A 22585-nucleotide genomic window follows, 5' to 3' on the forward strand; every position below is an offset into this window, starting at 1 on the left:
TGACCTCTATTTAACGACAGCGCCCTAATCTAGTACTTAGGGTCGATGACATAGCTGCAATGTTCCTCTAAGTGCCAGCTAGTGTTTTATTAAATTCAGGGCAACCCATGAATCTGCCGCCTGCATGCACATCTAGCGTTTGGTGACTAAGGACAAGCTATAACTAAGTTTCCTGCCAGAAGCCAGATCACTCCCACTTCCCCTCCCCCATCCACTTCTGCCCTTCGCGCTCCCAATACTGCCCTTCACCAGGACTTCGCAAAACAAAAATGCAATACAACGACGGGCCAGAGTTTTCATTCTTCTGCCACATCTGCGGCGCACCCCCACATGGCGTGGTTTACTCGCAGACAGCACGCTCAATTACCTTGACTCGGAAGAAGACGATTTCGACCATATGGAATATAGATACATGGATTTTATGCCCAGCATGCGGGACTTTGGGTACGATGCAAGGTTACTTCCTCCAAGGAAGATTAGGTGGCTTGACGCTGTTCGGCTCGTCACGACGAAGATTGTGGACACGGTTAAGTTTACGGAGACGGAAGGGACGGTGCCGGTGTTGAGTCCGCTGGTGAGGAAGGACTCCGAATTTTTTTCAGACCTCGCCTTCTGACTCGCGTTCTACCTAGGCAGTGCATGGCGGTATTGATAGCGGCATGTTCCATTACCCTGAGAATACTAATGCTCTGCACTGCAATATCGACGGCTACTTGGTTCACGATACTTGCTTTAAGATGTTGGAGCGTGTTTATCGACACCTGAACACAAGTTCATCACCAGCTCAAGGCCTTGACCTGGGGCGGTTATGGAAGTGGTTGGAGCTTGGTTTGGAGGATCGCAACAATGGCCTTGTCAATTGGGGGTTTGGGGACGCGTTCAAAACAGATTATGGAAGTTGGTCGGGCTCGATGTTTAATCCCAGCTATCAGGAGTGGATACTGGTGAAGGGGTCTATGGTGGGTTCTTCCATTGTAGGGAATACTAGAGGATTGAGCGCGTTCAAGAGAGATTTCTAACTTGATTGCATATCTTAGTGCACAGTACTAGACCCCAAGGGTCCCTTTGATTGCCAACCTCCTTCTCGACCGCGTATCTACCAGTACCCAACCAGGCTATTCCTTCACATTCCCAGTCATGGCCAGACTCGCGAAGGCAAGTCCACCAGCTCAGTTGCCTCCCAAAGCCAATGTCAACGTCAACATCCTCTCATTACTCCCGCGCGAACTCCAGCTAAGTATCTTGGAACTCCTCCCCACTCCCTCCGTGCTGAACCCCAGCCTCGCAAGCCCCGACTTCAGGCATTGCGCAGAGAACCTCCCATCCAGCTTCTGGAAGTCCCGTCTATTCTTTGACCTTCCGCGGTGTGCAGATTTTATTCTTTCGCACATACAAACAGCCCAGCGCAATGGGACGGAGAAAGAGAAATAGAAGGTCCGGTTCGACAGGCTTCTGTGCTTCCTGGGGGACCTTTATAAGTCTCCTGGGCAGGAGCCTGATGGGGAGAACCTTGAGTTCAAGGGATTGAGGAATCGGCGTGGGATTTGGATACTTTGTGAACGGCTTCTGAGGGAGACGGAGGTTTTTTCGTGGTAGTGGCTGTGACAATTGCGGCGACTGTGGCCATGAAGTAGAAGATAAAGTTGAAGATAAAAGGTGAAGGTGAAATTGAGGGTTGCAAAGCAAAGGCAGAGAATTGATTCCTGTATAGAACTTGTCTGGGCAGCTTATACCTTTAGTCCTGTTGTGTAATAGCATCACGGTCCTCGTATTTATAGTTAACCATCGTCAAAGACTATTCACACTTTTAATCGCCAGGTTTCATAGATTCTAGTATCTATGTATAGTTAGTATGACACAGAGGATAGCAATTACAACAACTAGCTAGCTATGTCTCTGAATCAGAATACATAATGGCATTTAACATGGTTCTTCGATTGACATTGTTCATAACCGGCCTCTAACCGGTCTCCAAAGGGTGAAACGAATGATGAGTTAGGGCAGATGGGGGGCTTGGTTTGGTCACGTGGCGTAGTGACCTTGGGTTCAGTCCTCGGGCTCAGTGGAGTAATTTCCATTTCCACCTTCTGCTTTTATGCATTACCGATTGTCATGACGGGGCTATAAAGTCTATTTACTATCCAGGTAAATTAGTGACAGATACCGTCACAATTGCGTCAAAATTTGAGTACTCAACACCATCCTTGTCGACCTTGTATACAATCGCCCAAGGCTCAACATATCCAATAACCGTCAAAAGATCACATCTACACCTCCTCACTTAACATCTAAAGTCTGAGCTCCATTCTCTAACGATGACATCAAACCAAAAACCACCCCAGTCCTGGGACCCTCAACGAAACCTGCATCGTAACACCAAACCTCTACAAAACCCTCGACAACCTCAGCGGCCTAGACCTAGGTCCATTCCGCGTCTTCAGGTTCAACTCCACCACCGTTCAAAACAACAACTCCGTGACAAAGAAGGTTCTGACCTCTTCGAGATCCTCGCTGCCTTCGCGTCCCCACCAGACGACAACAACCAACCCGTATTAGAGATCATGCAGCCTGTCAAGGGCCAAACGCTTATGCAGGAGTACCTAGATACGCATGGAAACCAGGAGGGCGTGCAGCATCTTGCATTTAGGATGGATGATCGCCCGATGCGCGAGAGAAAGGATCTCATGAGGGAGAGGGGGTTCAAGCCAGCTATGCAGGGGTGGTGGAGGGGAAACCGGGGCGAGGCAAATTTTGTTTTCTTTGATACGCTTGAGAAGGGGTTGCCGACTTGTTTTGAGACGATTGAGTTCTCGGACAATTGGGAGGAACCCGAGTGTGAGTGGTATCCGGGGCCGCCGGGGGGTATTTGAGTGGTGGTCTCTTATGTTAGAGTGTAACCCCCAGTTCTGGCTGTACTGTTTAATATGAACTGGGTGACTGGAGGCAGAGCCGGTAGTTAGTCGTCTTTGGGGTATATACTTGCCTGGGGCATTCAGTATCAACGGTCAAGGGTATACCTGGAGCATTCTCAATCCTTAGTGGGTATCTGGTCTTGGTTTTATACGTTCTGTGCTACTCCTCGACGTCCTTCGTAATAATGATACCCTCCGAAGAAGAACGGGTATGGGTTTTCCATGCTGTATGATCAGACAGGCAGGGTGGAGAGGTGGCTTCCTTGGTGGGGGGAAATGTTCTTGCTTGTTGTAGAAGGGAGAGGGGCAAGTCTAGACCGTTGCTTCCACGCTCACCCAAGCCGATCCACCGGGCAAGGCTCATATACTCGGTCTTCCTTCTTGATGGTACTCGAGAAATTGCCACCCCCAAAGAGATACACGTACTACTAGCCAACCGCGGGAGAGCTAGCGGGTGAGGCTGCTTTCGATCGCGATCTGGGCGAGATTAGAGCTAGTAGGCGAGTATGCCCTAGTCAGCTCCTGACGCAACTCTGCGCCCAAATCTCCCCTTTCTTGCAGCCTTGGATTGGCATTTGCTGTGCGATCCATGGCTTCAAGCACCGGCGCGCTTGGCACGATGCGAGTTGTTGATCGACAGAACTACCTACTGTGTAGGCATTGTTGAGGCTCAGCCGCGCATGGCCGCAGCCTTCTGCCCAAGACCCTTTTCACTCCTTTTCTTCCCGTCATTACCTCAGGAACCCAGCCCGTCACCCTTTCTCTGCCATCCTATATTGGTGGGCCAAGAGATGCCACAATGCCAACTAACCCGTCATATTCGACTTTACACAACGGCGAGAGCGAATCTACTCTCAGTTTCGAGATGTTTGAGTGCCTGGCCAGCGAGACTAAAATGCGTCTTTCAGAAACAATTTGTACGACTGAGCATACACAGGAAACTCGGGCAGATACCAAAACAAAGCGACATAGGTTTGATTGGGATGGCTCCTGGTTATGGGAACTCGGATCTACTACCCTAGTCCTCGTGGGCCTTGCTCTATTGGTCGCCTTTCTTGTCGAAATAAACAATACTTCATATACGAACTGACAATATACCGTGGCCCCGAATACTGTCGTGTAAGTTATTGTCACAATCACACAATCTGCACTCCTGGTCTCAGTGTCCTCCTGTCTGGGCCAGCTGAAATGGAACCTGTTTCGAAACCCAGCGCCACTATATCATATACAATCTCTTGACCAGGCGAGCAGGGGATCCTGGGGATCTTTGGAAATTTTGCTGAGAGGAATATTTGGCTCGAGAACGGGAATCCTGGCTTATGTTGGGGCATTCCTTACGGTTCTGGCTCTCGCAGTGGATCCATTCGCACAGCAGATTTTGACATTCCCTTCACGGACGGTTCCTGCACTGACTGCTACTGCATTTACCCACACCTCACAGCGATGGTATACCCAGGCGGAGCCAATTGAGAGTGATGTCGATATGGAGCTTCCGCCGGAGCTTCTAACTGCGATCTTAAACGGCCTCATGGAGGCTCACACTCGTCTTGAACCTCAATGCAATGCAGGCTCTTGCGAATTCCCAGAATTTGTTACACTGGGGATGTGTAGCAAATGCAAGTGGGGTTCAGTTGTCTATGCACCCATGGAGTTTGTCTCCAAGGGCGGGCGTCCCAATTCTCGACATTCAGGGCCCCATGGTCTCCCTTACTGAGGTGGACTATACCACCCCAATTGACTACACTCTATCGAATGTTACAGCACCCCCAACAAAGCCAGTCATGACTAAATGCGCTATATACTTCTTCGAACGACAATACGCAGCGAGCTCCTATCTGCCTGCCAACCGAGACAGCAGTTTAGGGCAGGCCGTTAAAACACAGGAACTCATTCCCCAACATAAAATAGAGATGACATCTATAACCACGGTGATACTCCTTTTTACTTCACCCCGCCAAACGGCTCGACAACCCTGTCAGAAGACCCGGAATACTACATGAGCAGTCTGACGTTCACCAGCTTCGAAACGCTAATGATGAGCCTCCTCAATAGCTCAGCGGGTACCCTTACGTGGAACATGTCGATGTCTGATACGTTGAGGCTGGCACCATTCATACGCAGGAGCAATATCAGCGAACTCCTCGATTCAATGGCCACCAGTGTCACCGATACCCTCCCCCTGAATAAACATGGTAGGCAGGTTCCCGGGAAGGGATTCTGAGAAGAGAGATACATCCATGTTCGATGGCCGTGGATTATTCTTCCGGCTGTTGTTATCGTAGGATCAGTGGTGCTGCTTCTGGGAACTTCAATTGCGAGTAAATGGAAGAAGGCTGTGCTGTAGAAATGCACGGTGCTTCCGTTATTGTCGATCTAGTTAGAAACCACACCGGAGAATGAGATTGCGTCTGTGCGCAGTGTAGATGGGGTAACTGCTATGTCGAAGAAGATGCGCGCTGTGGTGGTGCAGGACAAAGGGCCGCTTATGTTTAGGGAAAAGCAGCCCTATCCCGTCCCCGCAGGTACTATGTAAAAACACATAGAAGACATGAATTATTCAGTCAGGGTAAAAAGATTACTCTATATCCCTCCCTAATATAGATGAGTCAAAGCAATCCCACTTCCACTTTCGCCTTACAAATCTCGATGTCACACAGCCTGATGGCGATGGTCCAGGTAGAGGCTGTACGCTACGTATATCCACAAATCTCCCTTCTCCACCAAAAATCAACAAAAAGTCCATGTCTTGCGTCCCCGCACGCAAAAACAAAGACATACAACAGCTGGGATTCGCATGTGGTCACCCACCATACTACTAACCAGCCGGCGTGTGGCTTAAGTACGGCTGAGCGGACGGGAAGCCCTGTTCTCCACACCCTGTGGTCGTATGTACAAATTCCATTCAATCTTAGCTTTATGATACGCAGTAAATATTTAATGGGTGAGATTAGGGTGAGAAGCAATAGACAGGGTGAGATCTTATCGCCGACTCACCTGCCTCACTTGCCTCGGGTGACCTGCTTGTCTTGACTAGCTTTAAACCTTAGTGCTCGTTCGCTTACAGTAACTGATTGGAGATTGGCTACCTAAGCTCATCACTTCAGGCACCAGACACAAAAACTTTTGCTGCCTGGACCGACTGTGATGGACTAATCCTGACAAAGAGTAAAAGACCCTGCACTGAGTGCTACAGCCGCCGTATGAATACCGACCCTGTCCTCGTTGTCGCGCTTTCCAGATTGGTTATCCTCTCGAGGCAAGCAGTTGACTGGCTCTATCCCGTCGCCCTGATTAGCATCATAGACCGGTGCCATATCTCCAGTTGGAGCAGTCTGCGTCTCGCGACCCTCCCCTTCCGGTATCCCCTCCCACTGTGCCAAAACGGCTAAAACGGTCTGCGCCGAAAACTGTGGTGATATTGACTGCTTCTGTGTACCGTACGATTCGAGTATTATTGTATGAGTATCCCCACTTCGACACCCGTAGAGCACCGACCGTGCTATTGTTGCCGGGGCCGGAAATAAGATGCTGCGTGCTGGACCTCGGAGTATTGACACGCTGTAAATGCCGGATGGCTTTTGATAGTCAATGTCAAACTGCGATATTAAGCTTATATGCCCGCAGTCATTAATTTCGGCACGACAGGGCTCTCTGAGTATCAGAAAAAGGGACCCGTCGTGGTGCACTGTCATGGTCTTGACACAGAATTTAACCATGCCAGCTGCTAATGTACTGGCAATAGTGTCAATTGTTCCATTCACGGACAGTGTCGTTTGCGCATCAGCTGTCAGGTTGCTCTTGTCATTGGTTGCCATAGGTGGTGGATGAGTGGAGAATAAGGAGTTGTTTGTAATTCTCCATGGTTGTCTGGTTCTTGCAGAATCACAAGGAGTGCTTGGGACCTGCGTCTCAGTACCAACGACACCTTCCGTTCTCTCAGTGGATGCTTTAACACGGGCAAGAGAGAATATGCCAGCAACTGCACCAGCTGCACCAAGCTGTTCAAGGCTATTGGTGTGACTCAAGGGTGTCTCGATCGGGGTCTCACCGGTCCCTTTTTCAAAGAGACCCGTAGCAAGCTCACCCTGCGCGGAGTTTCCGAGACTCGAGTCCATACGACCATCATTCCTAATTACTGCTATGGTCTGGAGATGTTGCTTTCCAGGCTCGCTGGACACGAAGTTAGACTGGGAATTGGTACTTTTGATACTTTCATCCGCTCTAAGGCTCGTCGTGCTTCTTCCAGCCTGCGAGCCACCACGGAGTGAGAGGGCTTGTCTACCCCTTTCGAATAACGAAGACGGCCGTTTGACCTCCGGCTCCGGCTGCTCGACAGGGACAACACTTCGTAAAACATCAATATCATCTCTCTGATATTCTTTCTGAGACTCGACGAAGTTTTGGATCTGTCGAGTCACAGTATCTGTGAGTGCTTTGAGTGTTGATTGGGTATCTGACTGCCTATGTATTCTTAGGCTTGGAGAAACAGATAACGCTGTTGAGTATACATACCGTATCTCATTACCGGCCAGCATAAGTGAGCTATATGCCATGAACAATGAGCTTTCCAGCTGTGTAGCTGCGTTGATCAGTTCCTTCATGTGGCTCTCGTTGAATACCCATCTCGCAGTTTTGACAGAGTTTTTAAAAAACCGTCGCAACCGTTCCCTGATTGTATCTTGGGCTCCCTTACTTTCTGCGCGTTTGCAGATTTCGATCAAATTTTTAGCGTCTGCCAGGATGGCCTTCGTATTCGTCTTGCAAGAAGATATAAGGCTATGCTTATCACCATTAAAGAAAACGGAAAGGCTTTGAAGTTGATAGTTCTCTCTACTCGCGGCGGCAAGCGAGTCTATCAAGTCGGTCGTCTGGAAAGGTTAACGTCTGCCCAAATTGCGCAGGAACCAACTCACTCGATCAATACTCCGAAGAACAACCACGTATCTTTCTAGCTGACCGGATGATTGCTTCAAAACTTCCACAAAATGAGCCAGTTTGATTATTGCACCCCCAAGCGTAATAACACCGCTTGCCTCTCCAACACCAGACATATTTGCGGGAACTGAACACGCAACCGTAGAGTAACAAAACCTTAGATGCCACCTACCAGTATATATGCGTGGCTTGTGAACCGCCGGCTAGTGATCGAAGGCTTAGACCTCATAGCATTATCCACAAGGCTGCCAGATCACCTCGCAAAAGCAAACATTGCAACCCACTAATCAGTCCCGGACACACAGGCATGGTGAGTGGCTTTGACTTTTCTTGCCAGGTTTTTCACTCCAGAATACCCGCCAGCGTGACGCCATATCTCTTCGTTTCTTCCGGAATCTGTCAGAAATACGATGGTATTTTTTTGAGGGCTTTAATGAGTTGCATTTGTCTGATATCCTCAGATTTTTGTATATACCCCTCTTTGGGCATCGAGACAGTATCTCTTCTGCCTCGCTTAGACTATTTCACATGATATCCCTACAGGGACTAGTGAAATCTGACAGAATCCAGCATGTGTCTGCCTTGCGGGCGTAATCAGTACGCCCAGGGTATGAAGCGAATTAACAGCGTGAAAAGTATTTCGTAAGGCTGCGCGATAGCCTTTTACTACGGTTGACCGATAACAGTTCTCAATCAATACAATGCTAAATTTGAGTTATTCTCGAATAAGACGCTTACTGCAAAGCCGGAAGCAAAACACATTTTCTAGACTGCCAGCCCTTCTAGCTGGTGTTATTGCGCGGAAACTGTAGCCGTTGCTGGAATATCATTCCTAATATTTTGAGGAATGTAGAAAACACCCTCTCTAAGCACAAGGCTAAACTACCCCGCTTTTCTGCAGCCTTGCGACAGCGCAAGCAGTAGCATGTCGTAAGCCTGAGAGCAGCTCTCGCCTTCAAGCTATGTGATCTCTACTTCAGTCGACATTACCTTCCTGTACACCTTTGATCCGCATTACAGCCTACGCACAATGCTCCCGACTCGAAGGTTTCTTTCATGGGATCCCAAGTTTACCAAGCGCGATCCTGTCCTATCCAAGCTCTTATACAATATTGAGAACCAGAAATTCGACTCCCTGCCAGGCTATACCAGGATAGACATATTCCTTGGGCAGCGAGTTCACACGTTGATGCCAGAGCAATACAGCTATAACGCATTACGAGAATTTCTGGAGCGCAGTGAGGAGGACATTCCTAAACTGGAAGGAACGATCCCTATATCAGGCATGTCCGCTGACGCGCAAACCACGATTCTCCTTGATGAGCGTCGAGATCCCTCTCCGCTCAATAATCTCTCTTCTCGTTACTGGGCCGAGTACACACAACACCCGCCCGGGGGCGAGGCTATCCATCTCGAGGCTTTGAATGCAAAAGCACTTTATGACACCCTGGCGTCCGAGGTATGAGATTACCCCGATATTATGCCTTTGGGAAAGGATGAGTACCAACACCCATGAGCTTAGCGATTAAACTTGGGAGTAAGTTCGCCGGAGCGCCGGAGCATGTAAGACTTCCAGTATGTCCGTTGTTTCGATGCACTAACCGAAACAGCTATATCCGAGATTTATCCCCAATATGTGCGCTTGCACTGATTTTACCTGTCGCTGTTCGATACGCACCTTCCCTTCGAGAGTTTCTCTTCAAGTATGTGACTGGTAGAGCGTTTTTTGGTGTCAAAATAGTAAGTCTCCATGCTATCTCACTACACAGAGGGCTAACATTGTTCTAAGGGTTACCCCATCAGTCCCGCCAGCACTTATACTTTTGAGTTTCATATTCCATACTTCGCCTTGAGACGATCGCCAGCCGGTGCTCCCTCTCGCAGCAATCATGTTGCTCGACGCAAAGGAGAATTCCAGGCCAATTTCAGCGACTATAGGGATAATCAGAAGGAATTCTTCCATGAGGCCCAAATATCTGTCCTACTGGTTGGCATAGACGAGTGGGTCTGGACTCTGTATTGCTTGGTGGAGACCCATTTTTGCGAAAATGGGCCAGGGGATATCATACAATATATCAGCTCAGACAGGGATGCGGCCTCGGGACAAGGGTCAAGCTACTCAGTGCCTATATGGAATCCAAGAGAATATTTCCTCCTCGTTCTATCCAGAAGGATGAGTGAGGTCAGATTCGAATGGGCAAACCTTGTTCAAACCCTTGACAGACGATTTAGGAAATTAGTATGCATCTATACAGCTTCTTCACATCCTCTAACGTCTCACTAAAAAACAATCTAGGAAGAGGATATCTTTGGCGGGCCTCCGACTGCGCCCAAAAGTGGCGAAGATGATGATCTTTTCACTACAAACAACTATACATGGGCAATTCAGGTATTGCAACTCTTTAGCAACCAGCTCATCAAAACTCTCGAAGCGTGGGATGAATTTTCCGACAAACATCTGCACATTTTCCACCCCGATGAGACTCCAGCCGCCTTTTTGCCTAAGCTTTCCAGTCACCTTGAGTCTCTTGACACCGATATCTCGGAGTTGCGTTTTATGTATCAGACTATCTCACGACAGATCATAGCTTTTGAAAGCAAGAGGTCTAATGTAAGCTTTCTTAACGGCTATAGCGGTTATGCAAGTGCTGACAATCGAGACTCTCAATACTTCAGCACTTGTGGAAGCTCGAGCTTCTAATGCTCAAGCGGACAACATAGGACTCTTGACAAAGGTGACCGTAGTATGTGACTTTCATGAAACAATCTTGTTGGGGTTTTCTAACTCGCCTTCAGTTCTATCTTCCTCTTGGGCTTACCACAGTACGTTCACAGAATTCAACTATTTGATTAGCTTCGCTTACCATACTAGGCGGGCTTCAGTGTGGCCTTTATACCTTCCGACCTAGATTGGAGAATATACATAGGATCGTTGGTTGGATTCACACTACTAAGTGTCATGATCTCGTTCAATCTCGCCTGGCTCAAGCGGTCTCCTGAATCGTCACACACCACAAATCCCCTCGTTATGTTGAGTAAAATACTCCCGACCCACGCCACAAAGCCCCCATCCTCAACCGTTTAGCCCTTATTGCAGACTGCGTCTCCAAATTAATAGAATTGACACGTGGAACAACGATGATGATGGCAAATCAAACATCGGCCATTACATAGACGTGGATTATTACTATTCCCGCACGAACACTGTAGACAACAATCAGCAATGGTAGATCTCAATACGTCGCAAAACGGCACTTACACAAACCCACCACCCGTCCATATTGGGCCGCGGCTGCTCGATGAACGGAGGGCGATAGTCATAGTCACCGTCAAGGTGCTCAATCAATCTTGGAGGGAGTTCAGCGTCGTTCGTGCACATGTTGCATTTTCCATTGTTGCAGTTTTTGCACTTGCTTGCTGCTTGCTCGTTGTGGACTCCGCATTTGCACTGGTTGTTGCACCCGGATGAGTATCTCTGTTTTTTCCATACTGTAGATTCTTTACCGCGAACGTAGATGGGTAGAAAATTGTTGTACGACAATTGCGGTGACTTACGCATGTCCACCCTCCGGGAATCTTGGGCACGGTTATCTTCATGCCGGGGTGTATGGTTGTCTCCCGAGGCGAGGGACTGCCAGTGCTGTGGTTTCCCGAGGTTGAGTAAGAATCGGTTGGAATGCTGCCTTAACCTGCTGTGGGGTGGTGGTGGAAACCAGGTTGGACTATCAGTTCCACTAAGCCTCCAAACGCTGACCGAAAGGGAAACACCAACCGCAAGCTGGTTGGGATGGCTCGATGCTCGGCTAAGGCATAAGGGAATGGAGATGTTCAGAGCAAATGAGGGGAAGTCTGCGTTGGTTGTCGCTTGAGCCTCGACTTCAGCCACACGAGGCTTAAAATGGGGCTTAAGCCAGAGGCAAACGGTGGAGGATCGGTCTCCCTGCATGCAGTGGGCCGTGGCTTTGCAGCTTGGATGTGTTGCTGCCGGGGCTATAAATTGGGTTATCATGGATGATACGTGGCAGGTGTGAGGCAGAGGTGACTGCTCAGCTACACACAACTCTGAATTATAGGTTTAGAATGTAACATATTATCCGAAGTGTAAGGCGTATAAACGTGATCTTATTATATTGTGGGTGTCACGACCTCCGCGTACAGTATGCGAATGCCTTAGGCACCATACCAGTCACATGCCATTGTCATGTGATGCACAACATAAACAGCGGATGGTGGCCTCTATCATGTTTTGTATTCTCGTCGTCGGTTGCCATAGTATTGAATATCATCATTTCAGACTTATGAATGAACCATTCGTCATAGTGGGAAGCGATGGATACTCTTCTCATTGGGTGGCCGGTACGGCCGCCTAGCTAACGTAATCCACCACCGAGCGAGCGCGGATCTCCAACCATGGTTGAAATTAGGCTGCGGCATAACCGCAACCGCGGCTATAGGATTGATAACCATCACCGCAGATGCGGTCATGGTCATGAGATTTGATGACCATCACCATCACCGCAAATTTGAGGTTAACCATGGTTAAACCACTGTTAACCTTGCTATGGCCGCACTAGCATAACTCTTGCTTAATTATTAGTTTTAAGCCTCCTGCATGATATTTATAAAGCTTACATAAGCTGATTACTCTCTGTTTTAAACATGCATTCAGGTTTTTCTAATACAGACCTCTTATTTTGTAATAACTAAGACGGTGAGCCAATCAGAGGACTTGAATTAATCTATCTGGTACTCTAAGTACGGAATTCAAAGCATGAAGCTATTCAAAGAGGATCGTAAACAAACACGCAGAAGGGGCCTCGCGGAGCGAGGCTGACCGAGATGGGTAGGCGGTCGGCGTACCGGCAGAATACCCACGACCAAGTCGATCTCGCTTACTAATCAGTTTGACGTCGTCGAGCCCGCGGTCCCCCGCGGCTCGTCAAGCTCGGGATCATGACCTGCAGGTGGTCGTGATAGATATCCTCATCAGCAATCCTGTACTACATCCTGGTAACTTGTACATGGTTAAACCACTCAGAAATGATCTTTGGATCCTCGCACTTCGCGCGCTGATAATTATACTGGCAAGAGAAGCAAGTTTTAAGTTCATCCCGGCATTGAATAAAGTTGTATGGCCATTTCTCTCCAATAGTCTGGATAGGGGCCGTGCCACGCTTTGCCAGTAGAATATTGGCCATTTCTTGTACATGAGATGGCCACGGAGCTGCTCCACGCTGATCCAGAGAGAGAATCCATCGTACAAGTGATTCCTCTTCATTTTGGGTCAGCTTATGGGAATTTGCGCGTGCCTCACTGCAAGAATTGACCCCATTTAAACACTGGTCAAGTGTCGTACGCGGAACATTATAAACGCGTGCAGCTTCGCGAGTACCGTGAGTTTCTTTTTTTTAATAGCGGATATTGCAAGTAGGATGCGACCTTCCTTCTTGATTGAATTTCTTGACTTTATAGGCACTTTTGGTGGCATGGTTAATGGTTGAATTGGGGGAGTATTCCAATCGCGGTTAAAACGCGTCAGGTGGCCCGTTCGCTTACCGATTATGTTACCCAAGGACAGGAGAAACCCATGTTCTGACATAAAGATATATTGCTAGTTGGAATAAACCCTCATGTACCATGTTGTTAAGAGAGAAAATGGAATTATGGTCAAGAGATGAAAAGGCCCTTCTCTTTATGCTAATCTAGAGAAGATTCTCTACGCCTTGATAATAGTGTCGCGGCCCACTCATCTTCTTACCTCTTCTCACCCTCTTGTCACCCACTTAGCACCCACTTTCTTACTCAAGTAAAAAGTATCACCCAAATCACTCGCACTCACCCTGTGAGCTAGCGGCAACTACGGATCAAGCAGCAACTAGTCCAGGGCTCATGTACTGTTTGACCGCGTTCAACCCGTGGCTTAAGTACGGCTGAGCGGACGGGAAGCCCTGTTTTCCACACCCTGTGGTCGTATGTGCTTATAGCTAAATGACTTATTTTATAGAGGGTGAAGGAAACGTCAACTTTATGAGTTTGGGTGGTAGAGGCAGTGCACAAGAGAGATCTCACTGCCGGCTCATTTGGCTCATATGGCTTCCCAGCCACAAAGCCCGTCAGGGAATTTTGCTATCTGGAAAGGCGAACGGTGACCCAGGTGAGGTTGAGCAGGCGGAAGCCTCCGAATTGAGGGACTTGCATAGGAGGAAACTTATTTTTGGTGAAGCTTTCGCTATTTCCCTCTTGTACTAACAGGCTTCCGTAATAGGTCAGTTTAAAAATAATTAGTTCATTCAGCACAACCAGGGAATCAAAGATCACAACCAGTGTAATCAACCTCCTTAAACTTTCCTATTCTTCCCACACGACTGCATCATTTCCAACCTCATGATCTTGATTTCAACACGCTCCACTCAGCTGGGGCGGTCTCTTGCAAATAGTTTTCGCCCTTGTACCGGATCACCGTGCAAGCTGCCAACCTCCTGTAAGGACCAAAAATGCTCCAGGAAGATGCAGGTCTGTTCGGTGATATCCTTGCAAGGCGTCCTTGGGCATTTCCAATCCACAAACAGTCCACAAACAGGTGATGAATGTTTCTGTACCACCCGAAATAAATCTGCACTCTTCCTTGAACACACCAAATATTTATCATTATTCGATACATCAGCATAATTCGGAGTCCGAAGTCCAGTTTTATGACCTAAGATGAGGTCGTGTAACCACATCAGTAGAAAACCACACCTTCGCAGAAGCTTAAACCGACCCCGTCCATGTATACAACCAGTTATAGCCCGGAACGTGGCTAAAATGCGACGTAATTGAAGCGCATGAATGCTGTTTTATACTGCTACGGTGGAAAGCCGGACCACTCATGGCACTAAATTGACCATCAGGTGCCAACAAGCGGACAATACATCGAATATTCCTCTTTGTGATAGAGCATGTGTGTGCAAGATCTACTGCACACGCACGCATCTCTACAGCTACAGTCCGCATGTGATGCGGCAAAAGGAAACAGCACAGAATGATTCGCAACATGATATCGGATGACATTAGAATAATGCTTAGATTCAAGCCAAAGCCGCCCCAGAAGAATCATCATGACAGCATAGATCTAAAGGTGGATAATATTTAAGAAGCCTTGATATTCAAGGGTCCCTGTAAAATTTCACAGCCGTCTTTATCGACCTATTTCTATTCTGTTCTCTTCTTTAGCCACCATGTCATACAGCGATCAGATGTCACCCAACCCTTCTCTATTCGGCGTCCCAGTACCACCGGAAACATACGAAGTGGATGAGTACTTCTGCAGATTCACACCGCGCATTCACCGTGATGCTCACCTTGCCGATATAGGCTGCTGGCAGTGCCAGCTAGATCTCTTAGAATCTCAGGGTGATACTCATGCCAAGGCTGTCCAGAGCAGAAGTAACAAGAGCTACGCTGTTGGCTGTATTAATCCAACTGTTGGCAATTTTACAGCCCTGTGTGCGAGTGAGGCAATCCCTGACCGGCTAACTCTGATCTCCTATATCGTTGAGTATGCATACGTGCATGATGATAGTAAGACTGACCACACCCAGAGCGCCGAAGCAGGCTAAGTAAAGAATTATAGTTATTGAATATGCTCCCGAGATGTCTGAATCACATGTCAGTTTTATGCTTCTCATAGATGTCTACATTACGCTTTTCTGACTACTTGCAGCTTCGGGAGGCAAATAATCAACTAATGGAAGGCTTGACTGATACCCTGGACGGAGACGCACGGCTCACCACCAGAAATAACGTGAGAAGGCAGCTACAGGCCAAAATGGCGACAGAGCTTTTGGAAATCGACAAGAAACAGGGTCAGGAAATTCTTCGTTTCTGGAAAGAGATGTCAAACGTTTTTGTAGGGATTCGGGACACTGATTGCAAGACATTGGAAGAGTATCTTCCGTCCCGCGCCATTGACGCAGGATGCCCGTAGGTTATTCATGCTAGAAGTAAATTGTGAATAACCTTCAGCTAACTATGTCTTTAAAGGTGGACTATGAGTCTGTTATGTTTTTCGATGGACTTCTACCTCACAGAAGAAGAGGCTAAACAAACCGCAGCCCTCACGAGGGCCGCGTATGATGCGTGGGTCCTGGTTAATGATTACTTCTCTTGGGAAAAGGAGTATCAAAATTATAAGTCTAACAGCAGAAGCAAATCTGGACAAACCGGCAATATTGGGCCAATTGTCAGTGCTGTTTTCTTATTTATGAAGTGGCATAATGTCGATCTGATCACAGCAAAGAAGATGCTCCGGACTGAGATCATCGCTCGCGAAGAAAAGTTCTGCAATATCAAGAATTCGCTTCTAGATCAAAAAGAAAGAATGACGGATAGGATCCTGGAATGGATTGAGATGTTATCTCTTGTGACAGCTGGGAACTTTGCATGGAGTATGACCACCGCACGCTATCATGATCAAGCGAAAGATGCATATCCAGCTCTCCATGATACGAGGCAAAAGAATATAAGAGCTTGTCTCGTGATTTCGACAGCTTAGCGCCCCAATCACGGCTCAAGCAGTAGGGAGTCCCTATAGCTTTGGACCCAGGACTCTCTACGATACTATAAGTCCGCCAGCAGATGGTGATGAGGAAGGGACCCATATCCTCCCTGGTCTGTCGGATTACGAACAGGTTAATGGGCCAGAGAATCCAAATTCTACACATGCACTAACCGGACACCAGATCGCTTTGGAACCTTATATGTACCTCAATTCGTTGCCATCAAAGGGAATAAGGGGTGCAGTAATCGACGGCCTTGATGTATGGTATCAAGTCCCAGAGAGAGCAGTCAAAACTATCCAAGAAATTACAGAGCTGCTACACACTTCCTCACTGATGTATGTGTTACCCTTTGGCTTGTTGAATTAAGATACTAATACGCTATAATAAATATAGGGTGGATGATATACAGGATAACTCATTGCTGAGACGCGGTTACCCTGCTACGCATACTGTGTTTGGGATTGGTCAGAAAATCAACTCTGCTAACCTCCTATTTATGAGGGCCTTAAAGGCTGCGACGACGTTATCCTCAACGGCTGTTTCTATTTTTACGGACCATCTTATAAATGGCCATATCGGCCAGGGTATGGACCTCTACTGGACCTACCAGACAAAGATCATAACCATGAAGGAGTACTTTGCCATGGTCGACGCTAGTATGCTTCTCTCCTACCCTTACAGGCCTTAGCAGTCACTACGATACTGACCGCTATGCCCGCTTCCAGAAACTGGCGGTTTCTTTATTCTCATTGCTGAGCTGATGCGTTCTGAGGCAACCATGAATAAAGATCTTGATGTGATACCGCTGATGAAAGTCGTTGGGCGCTTCTTCCAAGTCCGCGATGACTACCAAAATCTCCAAGATGCTGATGTAAGCTGTCGCCGTTGGTTCAATTCCCTCTATGCACTTTGCCCCGGCCACAGTGGATAACGGACTTTTCATTAGTATATTGAGCAAAAGGGTTTTGCAGATGATCTTAGCGAGGGCAAGATCTCTCTCCCTCTCATCTACGCCCTGGAGACAAAGACGCCGCACAGGCTGCTTAGTGTTCTACAGCAACGGAAGGTTAGCAATTCGCTATCAATCGAGCTCCGGAAAATGGCTTTAGATGATATTATAGCCGCTGGCGGCCTGCAGTATACGAAGGGCATCATAATCGGCTTACAGGAGAAGATTGGTAGGTTATTGGCGCAGTCTGAGGACCAGGCGGGAGTGAGAAACTGGATTCTTAGATTGATGAACAAGCGGTTGGAGTTAAAGGTTTAAGGGAAGGGTTCGAATGAGACGTCTGGTACGAGGAACATATCGAGCCGGTTAGGAAGGAGTGAACCGGTCCTGACGGCGGGAGCTTTGCAAATGAGGGGAATGTGTTTAGCTCTACTTGGAAAGAGGTCCTTGATGGACCTGTTGAAGATTACAAGAGACTGGAAAGGATTAAGAGGACCGTTGTTCTAAAGGGCACGTTGTTTGTTTGGGGGTGATGTGGGGAGTGATAATTGGGAGTATGTGTTGCGGGATGGGTTGCTTTGTCGGGTTTAGGGGTGGAAGATCTGATCGTGGAAAGAGTTGCTACATAGGTATCTTGTTGGTTATAGAAAGATTACAACAGACCTGGTACCTCGGTATGGCGTGACTAGTGAGGTCTAATAATGCAAGGTGTCTGTTATTGGAATCCCTACATGTAGTAAGACATGGATATACCAGACGGGGTCAAATTAATGTAACTCGCCGTTCCCTCGTCGCCGCCAACTAATTCATACCGCGGCGCCCGGCTCCAAGTTCGACATCTACAGCCCTAGCTACGGCCTCGATAGGCTCATCCTCCCCTGGGGCCACGACGTGTACCTCTACCATAACGTCAAGGGCCAAAGCATCCTGCCCTTCGAGGCCCTCACTATAATCTGCTACCACTCCTTCTATACTCGCGGAACTAATCCAACACTTTAGCATAAAGAAAGAAAATTTTATATAGAGAGCGCAGTATATTAACATGAGAAATTGTTCCCCTGCCAAGGCGTGAGTTCGCAATATACCATATCCATATGGTCTTGTGCCTGTTATGACACGACAGAATGTCACGCCAAGGAAGTCATGGGACAACCACAGCCAATTAGCAAGCCCACTCATTCCAGGCACGGTGCCCGGGATGAGCAACCCAGGGCACGTGACCTATAGTCGTAGGTAAGTAGTGTACACATCTCGCGCGACATCAAATTTTAGTGGCGCGAGATGACCCACCAGCACGTGATGCCAAGGCCATTATTAAGCAGGTTTATCTCGCATGACCTTTTATGTTAAGGATTTGAAATGTAAAATAAACCTTGTTCTACATTTTCTGCCGAAAAAGGTAGCCAGCTGACCTGAAACCACTAGAGAAGAAGGTTAGTATGAGCGCTAGGGGTGGCTTCTATTGGTGGATCCGAATCGAATGACTAATCAGTATCGAAATGAATGAATATTGAAGGTCTTGCTCTTCTAACTACAGTCTGTATAGAGCTTATGTATCTGGCCAGAGGCCTCATTCGACCCCGAAGAAGAGGGGTAATATGATATCATGTATCCTTCTGAAACGATAGGCCACATCAGCGATATGTAGATCAACTGAATGAGGAAGGCGATGTCCGATTGGCCTAGATGAATAATCCAAGTCCACCTTGGTTGACATCAGTTTATAGATCATGACCGCGAGCGGTCGTGATATCTTGTACTTGGAAGTGCCTAGGGAGAGCACCATGTATATCAAACAATACTATCCATGCTACTAGTGCTTCTTCCTGTCGTACAGATAGTTTGTGCTTGTGGTTGCGAAGTCCTCCCTGAAATTGACGTCCCTTTAATCGATCACGTAGGGTTTGGGTAGGCAAGTTATAAACCTTAATTGCTTGCTCAGGATTGGTCATTTTTTGTAGGCTCGCCGCCTTCGGCCTGGAATCAGCTAAGACTTCGTTTCTCCACCGGTCCAGCTCTAAACTTCGCGGAGGATCAGTCAACTTCTCTATTGGCGATCACATATATAGAATGCAGTGACCATGAAGTCAAAGAGTACTTAACTAAAGCTTTCCGTAACAACATTTCAATGAGGCAAGGTGAGAAAAAAAAACAATAGGAAAAAGAATAGTGGGATAGGTTATCAAGTCAGCAGCTTAATGATATCCGTGGATTGTAACAACAGCGCAAAACGGTCGATTGCATCATTTCCTGTAGCACTAGGTCCTAAAACCCATCCAGTACTGTCATGGACATCGGTATGAGGACCTGCACCAAGGGCCGAAGCCTCAGCTGGATTACAAACATGATGTGTGTCCAGGGCGATCTCAACATCCTGGGGAATCTGGTTGTTTTGGACGCCTTGGGTGGTTCCATGATTGTCTGGGTTGGTGGCGAGCTTCTTCTGATCATGAGGTTCGGACTCGTCATCGCTCATCTGTCTCTTGCGGTTTGGGGGCGAAAGATGGTATAGTTGGACAAGCTTTTTATCAATGAGATTTTTGTCATCAAAATATAAACGGCGCAGTGTTGTTAATTCGTCGATCGTGGTGCGGTCAAGTGCATAACAGCGGGCGCTTCCTAGTATGGCGATCCCTCGTCGAATCGCAGCCAATGGGTGTCCGTGCCATGGCTTGGGAGTAGTAAGAAATTGGAGAGACTCGACGGACATGTACCCGCCATGGAGGAAATTTTTCAGGTAATAACCACGATACAGTCCACCAGGCGCGTCTGGTGCCGCTACCTCTTTCGAGGCAAGGTGATCACGGTACTTCTCGATGGTTGGGACGATTCGGCCAGATGTTTGATCATTTTGCGCACGGCGGAACTGATCATTAATTTCGAATCTGATGAAGAAGTTTAAATCCGTCGGGAGGAATATCCAGCAGGGGTCAGCGGAGCGGTCGAAAGAAGCATGGCAGGAAGAACAAAGCGGAATACAATTAACCGCTGATTTGAACGAAAACGGTAACAAACCAGCTTGTATCCAATAAAGGGCCTTGAGACTGTTTAGCGAACGTAGGTGCATGAGGATATAGCGTATACATACTTGACCATCTTTCTGGGCAACAACATGGGCGAATTCAGGGTCGCTGTTCAAACAACTCCAACAATTTGCACCTGACAAGCGGACAACCTCGAGCTTTACGGTGTCACTGAACGTGTTCGAAGCGTCTGTTCGAGGTTGCGAATCTTCAGAGCGACGAGAAGAGCGGGAGGTGGGAATAGGTGGAGGCATCAGAGCCCGGTCATTCGAGTTACCTGTCATGATTAGCTGGTGATGCTGCATGAAATTTGAGAGTGATCTCACCTCTATTATTGACAGCTACCTAAGTAGCTTGATGATATTCACATGAGGAAGCAGCTACTGAGGTCAAATGCGACTGCCTTGCAATCCGAACAGTCAGGAGTATGATAATGGTTATTACGTAGCTCATATCCACATATGTCGGCCAGCAGAAAATTCACCGCCTCACATTTCACGTGATAGGACACCATTGTGGGAAGCGATGGATGTCCTTCCATTGGGTGGCTGGTATGGCCGCCTAGCTAAGATATCTAACCTGACTAATGCATGACTAAGCGAGGTCGACCCCTAGGGGCAGGCGGTAACGGGCGGCAGTATGCTCCGACAACCATTGTGGGAAGCGAGAGTATGTCTGTGAAGGGCTTAAAGTAAGACTTATGTTCAATCTAACTAGGCCACGAACTGTGTACAAAAAGCTTGAAGAAAAGAAGTTCTCCACGCGCGTTCTTCCGCGTCAACACGCCACCGTCACGTGGGCGGGCTCTGGCCCGTGACAATGTCTGTCTCATTGGGTGGCCGGTAGTTCCTGGGTGGTCGGTAGTAAGACGGCGAGCCTATCAGAAGACCTGAATTGACCTATCTGGTACTCTATGTACGGAATTCAAAGCATGAAGATATTCAAAGAGGATCGTAAACAAACACGCGGAAGGGCCTCCGCGGAGCGAGGCTAACTAAGGTAGGCAAGCGGTCGACGCGTAGGCAGAATAAATGGCGCTTATGGTTGAGAGTTCCGGGTATTACGTAACAACTACGGTTACCGGCTTGACTACTTCGCGCAACTTCTACTTACCCGCGAGACCTTTCCCTGTTTTCTAGCTCTTAGCACAATCACTAATATGATGAATTCAGATCACCGCTTAAAGCGTCGCTTAACATAGCCAGCATTTATTATCCCCCATCTACACGTCAGATGTTGTTTCTGTATTTCACAGGACAGAGCGCGGGAATTAATTGCCAGTACACATATTAAAGTAGATGTCACGGTGCCAGCTTAGAGCCTCATTCCGGGCGCCGTGCCCGGAATGAGTATCGCAAGATTCTGCCTGTTCTGACCGCCCGGCTGACCGATACTTCCTCGACTCCAACGTCAACCCTATTCCTGATCTCTGAGCAACGTCTTGTTATACTTATCACGACCACTCACAGGTCATGATCTCGACCGCGACGAGCAACGAGGAACCGCAGGCTCGACGGGGAACTGATTAGTAAGCGATATCGACTTGGTCGTGGGTATTCTGCCGGTACGCCGACCGCTTACCCATCTGAGTTAGCCTCGCTCCGCGAAGGGTCCATCTGCGTGTTTGTTTACGATCCTCTTTGAATGTCTTCATGCTTTGAATTTCGTACATAGAGTTCCAGATAGGTCAATTCAGGTCTTCTGATAGGCTCGCCGTCTTAGACTGTACAAGTGACTCATGATCCTAAATCTACGGACATTCATTCTAACTAATATATAAGCAATAAAGGGAGAATGCAGGACGGCCCTGAATAACTGGATAAGTAGGTGTCGAACTTCGCCACGTACGTAATATTTGGTACACCACCCGAAGAATCTGAAGGTCTGTGTTAGAATGGCTGAAGAAACGGCAGCCAATCAATCAAGGCGCCTTGCCAGCGTGACACGACAACGCTAGGAGGAATGTTATTCCGACCCGAACGTGCCCATCGTCCCCCGACGAGGAAGATGAGGACGCTGCGAGACCGTGCCGGTCGTCCTCAGGACAGGACGACGAGCACGCGGAACGGTCGTCCCCGCGAGCTCCCGCGAGGACGAACAGGACGATGAGGGATGGTATATAAGGACGTTCACTACCCACCTGTATTTACTTTCTGCCTCTCGTGCCTTATCTTTAGTTTACAGTAACATAGTCAGATCGCCAGTACGAACCAAAGTTACTATTGC

The 22585-nt window shown here is 47.9% G+C and overlaps 7 protein-coding genes across 7 annotated transcripts; 4 read left to right on the top strand and 3 right to left on the bottom strand.

Annotated features, from left to right (window-relative positions):
* Positions 1-269: 269 nt before the first annotated feature.
* On the top strand, positions 270-1431 carry BDV14DRAFT_186567 (uncharacterized protein; the record flags this gene model as incomplete). Its single annotated transcript, XM_073770833.1, has 5 exons — positions 270-292; positions 355-574; positions 633-959; positions 1038-1092; positions 1136-1431. 5 exons carry the CDS (start codon positions 270-272, stop codon positions 1429-1431), a joined length of 921 nt encoding a protein of 306 aa, XP_073633898.1.
* Positions 1432-2315: 884 nt separating this feature from the next.
* BDV14DRAFT_194722 (uncharacterized protein) lies at positions 2316-2870 on the top strand (the record flags this gene model as incomplete). Its single annotated transcript, XM_073771996.1, has 1 exon — positions 2316-2870. The coding sequence occupies one exon, from the start codon at positions 2316-2318 to the stop codon at positions 2868-2870; it is 555 nt and encodes a 184-aa protein (XP_073633899.1).
* Positions 2871-6061: 3191 nt separating this feature from the next.
* BDV14DRAFT_194723 (uncharacterized protein) lies at positions 6062-7963 on the bottom strand (the record flags this gene model as incomplete). The annotated part of the gene is made up of 3 exons (XM_073771997.1): positions 6062-7373; positions 7425-7780; positions 7826-7963. The coding sequence occupies 3 exons, from the start codon at positions 7961-7963 to the stop codon at positions 6062-6064; spliced, it is 1806 nt and encodes a 601-aa protein (XP_073633900.1).
* A 914-nt stretch (positions 7964-8877) lies between these two features.
* BDV14DRAFT_194724 (uncharacterized protein) lies at positions 8878-10932 on the top strand (the record flags this gene model as incomplete). Its single annotated transcript, XM_073771998.1, has 8 exons — positions 8878-9306; positions 9370-9410; positions 9458-9587; positions 9637-10086; positions 10144-10458; positions 10508-10591; positions 10644-10670; positions 10720-10932. 8 exons carry the CDS (start codon positions 8878-8880, stop codon positions 10930-10932), a joined length of 1689 nt encoding a protein of 562 aa, XP_073633901.1.
* BDV14DRAFT_162291 (uncharacterized protein) lies at positions 10771-11947 on the bottom strand. Its single transcript, XM_073766874.1, has 3 exons — positions 11403-11947; positions 11107-11295; positions 10771-11051 (listed from the first exon to the last, which is right to left on the bottom strand). The coding sequence occupies exons 1-2, from the start codon at positions 11854-11856 to the stop codon at positions 11207-11209; spliced, it is 543 nt and encodes a 180-aa protein (XP_073633902.1). The 5' UTR covers positions 11857-11947; the 3' UTR covers positions 10771-11051; positions 11107-11206.
* Positions 11948-15064: 3117 nt separating this feature from the next.
* On the top strand, positions 15065-17654 carry BDV14DRAFT_194725 (bifunctional terpene synthase/polyprenyl synthetase family protein; the record flags this gene model as incomplete). The annotated part of the gene is made up of 9 exons (XM_073771999.1): positions 15065-15407; positions 15460-15494; positions 15550-15809; positions 15870-16273; positions 16461-16516; positions 16568-16722; positions 16781-17043; positions 17113-17258; positions 17334-17654. 9 exons carry the CDS (start codon positions 15065-15067, stop codon positions 17652-17654), a joined length of 1983 nt encoding a protein of 660 aa, XP_073633903.1.
* Positions 17655-19518: 1864 nt separating this feature from the next.
* On the bottom strand, positions 19519-20643 carry BDV14DRAFT_194726 (uncharacterized protein; the record flags this gene model as incomplete). The annotated part of the gene is made up of 2 exons (XM_073772000.1): positions 19519-20373; positions 20425-20643. 2 exons carry the CDS (start codon positions 20641-20643, stop codon positions 19519-19521), a joined length of 1074 nt encoding a protein of 357 aa, XP_073633904.1.
* Positions 20644-22585: the final 1942 nt, after the last annotated feature.

This window comes from Aspergillus stella-maris (genome assembly GCF_047715825.1).
Source record: "Aspergillus stella-maris strain CBS 113639 unplaced genomic scaffold BDV14scaffold_1, whole genome shotgun sequence".
Classification (NCBI taxonomy): Eukaryota; Fungi; Ascomycota; class Eurotiomycetes; order Eurotiales; family Aspergillaceae; genus Aspergillus; species Aspergillus stella-maris.